The sequence below is a fragment of the Labeo rohita genome, chromosome 24 (genome assembly GCF_022985175.1).
Source record: "Labeo rohita strain BAU-BD-2019 chromosome 24, IGBB_LRoh.1.0, whole genome shotgun sequence".
NCBI lineage: Eukaryota > Metazoa > Chordata > Actinopteri > Cypriniformes > Cyprinidae > Labeo > Labeo rohita.
The window spans coordinates 22,572,402-22,582,681 of NC_066892.1; the positions used below are offsets into that span (position 1 = coordinate 22,572,402).

The 10,280-nt window shown below is 34.1% G+C and overlaps 1 protein-coding gene across 1 annotated transcript; it reads left to right on the forward strand.

Moving 5' to 3' along the window:
• Positions 1-2,423: 2,423 nt before the first annotated feature.
• On the forward strand, positions 2,424-8,995 carry bloc1s5 (biogenesis of lysosomal organelles complex-1, subunit 5, muted). The gene is made up of 5 exons (XM_051097494.1): positions 2,424-2,613; positions 3,156-3,238; positions 3,526-3,655; positions 4,235-4,293; positions 8,056-8,995. Exons 1-5 carry the CDS (start codon positions 2,595-2,597, stop codon positions 8,227-8,229), a joined length of 465 nt encoding a protein of 154 aa, XP_050953451.1. The 5' UTR covers positions 2,424-2,594; the 3' UTR covers positions 8,230-8,995.
• The last annotated feature ends 1,285 nt before the right edge of the window (positions 8,996-10,280 follow it).

Consider the following 10,280-nt stretch of genomic DNA (forward strand, 5'->3'; position numbering starts at 1 on the left):
ATTAAATTCAGCTGTATCAGACTTTCCTTAAGTGCGCTGTGAAGTTTCAGATGTGCATAAGTGTATATAAATACACTGGTAACACACACTACAGTATGGTCTTAATAGTTTTGCATTAGTTAATGCATTAACCAACATAAACTAACAATGAGCAATATATTTTTTACAGCATTTATTAACTGAAATTATTAAATGCTGTGTAACTAACGTTAACCAATGTACAATTAATTCTTAATATCTGCACATGTGACTTCATTATTACATTTAAATACAAGATATGTAATCAGAAGAATAAAAAAAGTGAAAAAAGTTTTATAACATTTTACAGTATCCTGGATTAATAAATAAATAAATAAATAAATAAACAACATTTAAATAAATTTAAATATGCACTGAAAAATGGCTTTGAAACCATTTTTACTTAAAAATCGCTAATAAATTTCACCAAAAAAAGAAAGAAATGTCAAGTATCAGACTAAATTAGACATGAAATTTTGATGCGACTGAAATAGTATTTTCTTGTAAAATTCCAAAAATCAGGGGTTTTTTTTACAGCTCTAAATCTGTGTGTGTGTGCGTACCTGGTATTTATCACGTTATGGGGACCACATGTCCCCACAAGGATAGTAATGCCGGTAAATTTTGACCTTGTGGGGACTTTTTTAGGTCCCCATGAGGAAACAGGCCTATAAATCATGCAGAATGACTTTTTGTTAGAAAGTAAAAGTGTGCACAGTCTCCGGTGAGGGCTGAGTTCAGGTGTAGGGTTGGTGTAGGGCAATAGAATACACGGTTTGTACAGTATAAAAACCATATAGCTAAAAATGAAACACAACATAATACAGAGTGTTCATTTGTCTCCATCTGAGCTTAAAAGATTTCTTATAGCTAATGTAATACTTTGTCTCCATCTAGTGACAGTGAATTGTGAGCTTGTTAAAAAATCTTTAAACCATAGAAGACAACCGTAACTCACATTGGACATTTGATGTCCTAATGTGCAGATTGAATGATTAACAGTATGTTCAGGGACAAAAAGAACAGTTGCTAAATTTCACCAAACTACAGTGTACTGCAGAGTACTGTGGGCTTGACCAGGTTGGAATTTATGGCTGGGCTGTCACTGCAAAATCACTTATATCCAAGCCATAGTACAGTGACACATAATGCAAGAAGTAAAACCTGGAAAAAAAAGTAATATGTTCTGATCAATTATCCCACACCCTGTTTTGTAAAGCAGAACACAGTCCAGACTGATTGATCACAGGCCAGCGCTGCAGGGAGAAATCAGATACTTCATGTGGGAATTGGAGGAAGGTCTGGTTTTATTATATAACCTTTTATTCTGACACTTGCTATTAAAATGAATAAATAAAATGCTATTATAAAGTGTATGGCTGCGTCAGAATTCCCATATTTTCAGAGTATGTATCGAATTCAATGAACTTCTCAACTCTTGTGCTTTCTGCCAAAACCTAAAGTCTGTTGGCAGCTGTTATGCATTAGCAAATCTCTAAAAGTATATTCAGTCTCAGGTGTTTAATACCTATAATATTGAGTATTATTCTAAAACACACATACAAAAAAAGATGAAATTATACAAATAACAGAATGTTAACTGTTGTATAAGCGCACATCTCTTTGCTTAGGATAAATAACATAATAATAAAGTTAGCATTTTAAAAACTAGTATAAGTTATTAATAATAAGCAGCTATCACTGCAGATGTGTCTAAGTGTGAGGGGGGCAACAGAGAGGCCTAGGGCTGATTGCATAAACTAAGCCTCTGTGTTAAGACAGTGTTTTAAGAACTAGTCTGACCATGTAGCAGAAGGGTAATCAGTCTTATTTTTTGGATTCATCTTAGACTAATCTATAGTTTTATGTAAGAAAAAAAAAAAAAAAAAATCAGTCTAAAAGAAAAAAATTAGCTGACTAACTTTTAAGACTAGTCTAAACCTTTTATGCAACCGGCCACAGGTAATATTGGGACCATCACTGGTAGCAAAATGTGCATATACAGACTAGTTCAGTTATAAAGCTGTACTACTAATACTGGCATTAATTAATTATTATTTTTAAATATTAAAAATATTTTTTTACTTTTTTGTAGTAGTTTAAAATTTATTTGCTCACCCTTGTTGATGATGTTGTTATTGTCCATACACTGAAAGTCAGTGTTGTTTGGCCCTCACTGTTCTTCGCAGTTTTGTGTTCTTCATGAGCTTGATGAGCTATTTATTAAATGAAGAAATTAAATATACAACAAAATATGTACAATAAATAAATCCGTATATTTGGAACTTAAACTTACTGATTTTCTCAAAGTTTAAATTTCATGTAAACGCTGCTGCTGAACGTGGAGGGACTTTTGTTTTATATAGCCACTTTTATTTTGAACTTCACGGTGAGACTTTTATTTTGGAGTTATTTTCTGTTATTGTTTGCATGTGACTCGTTGAAGAATGTGACATTTTGCAAAGAAACATTTCACTTTAATTATTTTAAAATTCTCAGTCATCAGACTTTGACGATAGGAAACATTTGGCTATATAATCGTGTAAGCTTGTCAGATTAACCAGCATCTCGTGGTGATGGAGAAGGTAGTTAAGGGTGAGTTATTATGTTAATTATGTGAAATGTTACGCACTTCAGACGTCTATCGTTGCGGTTAATACAGATAAAATTATTCGAGCATTAAATGTGTAATGATATTTACACTGGCAGTTTTCAATGCTGTCTATGGCTGTGACTTACAGCATAGTGAGCTTCCTATCTAGACGATATTCAGGAAAATATATAAATTTATCAGTACTTGGCACTGTATGAGATCACTGAACAACTGTACAGAACTGAGCTAAATAACGACATTATATAATAACTAAGATTTTGCAAACCAGGTTGTATGAACTAATGATCGTTTAAGCATTATTCAATCCAGTAATTTTAGCAAAAATTACATTTTTAAAATATTCAAATGTTTCTCATAATAAAGGCCATTAGATATGTTAGACAAACTATCACCTAACATAAACCTAGCATGAAATATAAGTAATTTAAAATACATTAGATGCCATATTTAATTTGATACTTTTTGTTTGTTTCATTGTGATATTCATTTAATATATTTAATTAGTGTATGTTTTTATTCACAGATGTTGGTGATATTCAGTCCAGACTGACTGATCACAGGCCGATCCTGCAGGGAGAAATCAGATACTTCATCAGGGAGTTTGAGGTTATTACATAACTTTATTTTGATAATTGGTTTTTAAATGAATTACAAAAAAAAAAAAAAAAACATAAATGGTTGCTTTCAAAGTTCCATCTTAAACTATTTATGAAAATTCAGTGAAGAACTTGTCAACTGTTGAATTGTGTTCTTAACAGATGTGTAGTATAAATTCCTGGACAGGCTACTGTACATCCACAATGGTGTCATTGTCCTTTGAGTCATATGTTCTTTGATCTGTAATATACCAACAACAACCATATTTACACCAGAAATTGTTTGTGTTCCCTCAGGAAAAGCGTGCTTTCAGAGAATGCCGCCTACTTGAAAATCTGAATAAGATGACCTCGGACACCAATGAACATGATCTGCCACGGTGCACTGAGAGTATGCATGAGAAACTATGTGACGCTCTCACACGACGTAAGTCTCTTCATTTACAGTAAAGCAGAGTGTGATGAAGTGTCAACATTTATCTGTGGATATTTCTCTCCTGATTCAGATGACACCACTTTTTCACTGGAGAAAGCAATATTATGGATTATGGACTTGTATTTTATATGGTTTAAAGTTAAAAAAACTTTTTTTTTGCATCACAACGCAAGCCGTGTGTATTTTTGTGATGTGTTTATAAGCTGTTTCAACTCTCATTCTGAATGCACCCATTCACTGCAAAGGAGCTATTGGCAAGCAAGTGATGTAATGCAAAATTTTTCCAAATCTGCTCCAGTAAAGAAACAAACACATTAAGTCATTTAAAGAGGCTTAGACCAAACTGTCAGGCCTTTGTGAAACATTGCAAAAATGAATTTAAATTTATATAAATTATTTTGGCACAAATTTTTAGATCTGTGCTATTTACTGTCGCTGCCAGTCAGTTCCATGAAAATGTTTGTTGCAGTTTTTTGTCTGTATTTACTTATTTATTTAGTTAAATGTTTTAAAAGCAAGATTACTGTATTGATGGAAATATTGTATTGACATTTGCTTTTCTATTTGTAGTTGAAGCAGCGAATCATATGGCACAGAGGATCCAGCAGAGGGAGCTACAGGTTGAACAGGTACATGAGGAGGCTAGAATTGCAACATTATATAGAGCAGGAGCTAAAATTTGCAGAAAGGTAAATCTCCTGGAACAGGATTGGTCAGCCCTGATATTAAGTAGCTATGTTCAGAATACTACTCTTACTAATTCTACAGTATGTAGATTTTCTACTTGGATTACCTACTGTACCTTTATTAAAAAATGCACTGTAGAACAGAGCATACAGCAGTACACAATACTCTACACTGCACTTGCTTGATCTTTTTATGCTTGACTCTTTATTTTACATTAATAACATTTTAAGTCATTGTAAAAATCTGTATCTGTGTAAAAATCCACATGAATCAGTTAAGTAATTGGATAATTTATATAATTTGCTGAAGTAACTCAAAATCTCAGGCAATTTAGGTTATCTTTAAATGACCTAATTAAGGAGTCTTGAAATTAAATTACATAGGTCTTTAACAGGATTCAATTTATTCAATTTCATATTAGTTGTGTGAAATCACTGAATTTTAAGGTTAGCTACTGTTATTAGTGATCTGTGATTTATAAATACTGCTTTCTGAAGCTTTGAAACATTTGTGAATCATTTGTTTCGAACCATTGATTTGGAACATGTATCAAAATGCCAAAGATTTCTGTAAATGAGACTTTAAGTAATGGTTCGTTGACCATTCTGACCAGCAAGCATGGCATTTCAAGTGCTTTGAAACAATGAAACAGCTGGTTTAACAAAGTTTATTTTTTCTGATCATTACCTGTAACTGGCTTTTAGTAATAGTACATTAGCATTTGAAATATTATTAATTACATTTTGAGTAAAACAGCATAAACAATCCCACCATAAAATAATGCTTAATTTCAACACTTTACTCTAAGAATCTACCAGATTGCTAATTTTAGGTAATTACATACAATAAAAGCAAAGAAATATAGTAAAAAAAATTTGTAGATCACAAATGAAACAAATCCACTTGCTGAATTTAGCAGTATAAAGAGGTCATATGACAGCAGTGTAGCATTCTACAGTTTGAAATATTTATCTGTGTCTAAAGCATACTGTTTCACTATTTTCAAAAAATGCTAGGCATTGTAAATTTCACTAGGTAGTAGTTCATAGCCACTGTGTACTAAACAGTTATTTAAACTTTTATTTTTATATATATATATATATATATATTAAAAGTTTTATACATATATACACACAGTGTTGCTGGAAAGTTTGTGAACCCTTTAGAATTTTGTATATTTCTGCATAAATATAACGCAAAACATCATCACATTTTCACACAAGTCCTTAAAGTTGACAAAGAGAATCCAATCAAACAAACAAGACAAAAATATATACTATGTCATTTAGTTATTGAGAAAAATTATCCAGTGTTAAACATTTGCGAGGTGCAAAAATATGTGAACCTTTGCTTTAGGTATCTTTTGTGACCCCTGTTTGAAGGAATAACTGCAGCTAACGTTTTTGTAACTGCTGATCAGTCCTGCACAGCGACTTATAGGGGTGGGAGAAAGAATTGTTTCTCTGATGAATCACGATTTTCTCTTCAACGATTCTGAATCAATTCTGAATATTTCAGAATCGATTCTGAGCTTGTTTTTTTCCCCCACATAGAGCCCTGCACGGGCCTCAAATATAGGCCCTAGCCTGGCCCTTGTCCGACAGCTTATCAGAATTCTGGGCCCGAGTCCGACCCGAGCATGTCTTTTTTCCCCCCTTCTCTCAAAACAGCTTATATTACCTTTTCAGCTTTTAAAACAGTTCAGAATTATATGTAATGGCAAAGTGATTATATTTCGTTTCGTTTTTTTATTAGTCTAAGTTAATTTACAAGAACGTTTGAAGCATTTTTTTGTTTGTTAAATATATGTTTTTTGTTTTAAAATGAACGACCGGCCAGGGGAAGACTGATCACAGTCTGTTTGATCAATTTTGCCTTCTCAAACCATCACAACTTGCCTAAAAAAAAAACAGTTCAAGCATAAACAATGTTGGTTTAAACATTAAACCTATATTCGATCATTTGTGCGAAGAGTGGAAACTGAAGTTTCAAGCGCGATCACTTGCATTTTTTTCAGTGGAAACAATTTAAAATATTAAATTAATATATGCTCCAAACGTTTTTCTAAATTAACTTAACAAAAGAATGAAACGAAATAAAATCACTTTGCCATTACATACAAAACTGAACTATTTCAATAGATGAAACAGTAGTATAAGTTGTTTTGGGAGAAGGGGGGAAAAAGACGGGCTCGGGCCGATAATTCTGATAAGCTGTTGTACAAGGGCCGGGCTTAGGAAATATATATGAGGCCCGTGCAGGGCTCTAATGAACATTTATCTGAATACTTTAATTATTATTCAGTGTTTGCAACACAGAAATGTAACCTATACCGTGTATCCTGGTCGTGAAGCTTGTTCAAACAAAGCTTAACTTACATGACCAGAGCGCTCTCTGGATCAGCGGTTGCGCGAAAGCAGGTTTAAATATTCTAATGTGATTGCGATTTCAAAGGTTTTATAGGCATGGCGAAATCATCATCATATAGCAATAAGATTGCGTGTGTTTGAATCATGAATAATCCACTTGAGTCTATAGCCTATGTATTTTTGTATGTCATAATTTGCACCAGACCTTAAAATTTACCGGGGCCCAGGCCCGGGCAAACCCCCATTCAAAACATTACCTTTGTTCTTGTTAAACCATTTTTTGGTAGAGTGACTTGTGCGCTTGGGGTCGTTGTCTTGCTGCATGACCCACTTTCTCTTTAGATTTTAGTTCATGGACAGATGTCCTGACATTTTCCTTTAGAATTTGCTGGTATTATTCAGAAGCAGCAAAACAGGCCCCAACCATACTACCATACTACCACCACCATGTTTCACAGATGGGATAAGGTTCTTCTTATGCTGGAATGCAGTGTTTTCTTTCTCCAAACATAACACTTTTTATTTAAACCAAAAATTATACTTTGGTCTCAGCCGTCCACAAAACATTTCTCCAATAGCCTTTTGACTTGTCCACATGATCTTTATCAAACTGTAGACAGGCAGCAGTGTTTTTTGGAGAGTTGTGGCTTTCTCCTTACAACCCTGCCATGCACACCATGGTTGTTCATTGTTCTCCTGATGATGAACTCATGAACTTCAACATTAACCAATGTGAGAAAGGCCTTTAGTTGCTTAGAAGTTATCCTGGGGTTCTTTGCAACCTCAGAAACTATTATACATCTTGCTTTGGAGTGATATTTGTTGGTCGACCACTTCTGGGGAGGGTACCTGTAGTCTAGAATTTCTTCCATTTGTACACAATCTGTCTGACTGTGGATTTGTGAAGTCCAAACTCTTTAGAGATGGTTTTGTAACATTTTCCAGCCTGATAAGCAACAACAACTCTTGTTCTGAGGTCCTCAAAGATCTCTTTTGTTTGTACCATGATTCACTTTCACAAACATGATCACACTTTAATAGACCCGTTCTTTAAATAAAACAGGGCATAAACTGACACTTAATTGTCATCCCATTGACTGAAAACACTTCTGAACAGAGAGACTTTAATTTCACCCTCAAATTAACTGCTAATCCTAGAGATTCATATAGATTCATATATCCTAGAGATATACATTTTTATCTCATTTGTTTAATTTATTTAACTTGTGTGAAAATCTGATGAAGATAAAATATAGCATTTTAATAGTCAAATTGCAAACAAATTCTTATGAAAGCTAATTTTGCCATGTTGTATGTTGATGTGTGTGTATTCAGAACACACATCTACAGGTGTGTGCGGAGAGGCGGAAGCAGGACTGGGAGGAGTTCCAGAGGGAGCAGTTTCGTCTAAAGGAGGAGGTGGATGAGGAGCACGCTAAAGCTGTAGGCAGACTTAGCGCTCAATACAATGACATGAAAAAAGACCTGGCCAAATACAGCAGCTTCTGAACCTCAATGAACTGTTAATGAATGTTTTACTTATGACATATCAGTGTAGTGCAGTTGTTTCCTTTTTCCATTTTGTTGATGCTGTCAGTGATGACATTAAATAAATATTTTATACAAAATGGAAATGTGTCATCACTAACCAAGTCTCATGTCATTGAAACCTCTTGTGGAAAAAAAGGACATTTTAACATCTTTAAAAAAAAGGTAACATCTAATTTAGAGTCTTTACATTCATGAACTTTTAGCCTGTAAAAACATCCATCATGGCACACATGTGCCTCTAACATCCTTTAAGTTCACATTTAATCACAGACATTTACACATTCTAAAATTCTAAATTATTATTTGAAACATTCTGAAAACTGTAAATACCCTCTCGTATGACAGTTTTTTTCCTACATGTGTTTGTACTGTATGTATAAAATCTCTTGCATTAAACGTGTCTGAATGTGTTTCAGGCCATCTGTTTACCTGCTTTAGACTGAAAAAGATCTTGGCCAGAAATCTGTCCTTTCTCCTCACATGTCTCTGTGTTTTCCACACAATAGTAAAAGGTCAGAAAGCACATTCAGTGAATCTGAGCTGCCTTTGACATGGGTGGAGCAATTGGATTGTCAATTCTTCGCATGCTATATCCTGAGCATTTACACACTGCTAATGTAACCACAACAAGTCTGTTTACCATTAGTCAAGGTGTTTCTCTGTGCGGATGCATCAGTGGAAGGTATTATTTCAGAGATTTCTATGAAATGCTGTTGGTCATGGTGTGGCTTTTCCAGCTTCTTTCATGTAAACCATAATAAAATTTAGTTTGCTTCCAGTCTGCCATAATTGAAAAAAATCCATAAAAATAGCCAGCGAAACATTTGTCCAATCACTCCAGCGCACTCCAGCGATATTACTACTGCTGTTGTGTGTCTGTCAACTAAATGCTATGACCAAATGTCAAATGCTGTGTGACTGACCACTAAAATAAGTATTTTACGAGGTGGCAATATGAATTGAAATAAGATATTAAAAATAATTAATTAATTAATTAAAGTAAGTGTGGTTGCACCTAAACTCATCAGCGAACCATAAATTCATCACTAAACATAACTGTCACTGAGTCGTAAGCAGTTCGTACTAAAACGTATATGAATTAACCACCAGTTCACCAAAACTTAAAAGTTACAAATTGCCATGAGATTGTGTGTAGTGTTTGTCATATTACTATTGATCATACTTACGGTTAATGATTTTTCAAAATAAAAACTATGAAGTTAGAACAATGAAATTTGAATTATAGATCAAATTCATTTAACAAAATGTAACCGTTTTCTAAGGCCACGTTCACACTGTCAGTTTTTGGGATTTACAACCGCATTTACTTACAGGTATGAGTCTTGAAATGTCCTGTTCACACAGCAGCTTGCAGTCACTTTTCGATTGCTGTCTGTATGAACGTGCAGCGGGTTTCAAGCCCGTATTCCTTACGAGTAATCATAGCAACAGAGACCAAAGCAATATCTAAGATGGCGACATCTGTAAAACTGAAATTATTACCACTTTCTGACGACAAGAGTCTAATCGAGCCGCGAGTTCATCCATCAGATCATTAACCGACAGCAGCTTTTAAATTTGAGTGGAGATCGGAGCATTTGAGCTTATCTCCTGAATTTCAAACTTTGCAGAATCATCAAAACACATAAATGATACCGCAGATTGTGTAGCTTTTGGAGGTGTGGTGTGCTATTAAATGAAGGAATATATTATACAGAAATAAAAATGCTGTCATGATTATGGCATCCAATTAATATATGGAAGAGAAGAGCCAACACATTCTAAAAAAAAAAAAAAAAGATCTGCTATGGGGTTCCACAGATTACTGAAAGTCATATGTGCTTGCAACTACAGTGCAGTGGCTGTCAACCAATAGGGGGCCTCGGCATTTTCGAGAGCCTCAAGTCTTTATTTATTGAGTATTATTATTTAAATTTAGTTACATTAACATGCAGTGCCTTGTGAAAGTATTCTTACCCCTTCATTTTTTTCATGTTTTGTTATGTTGC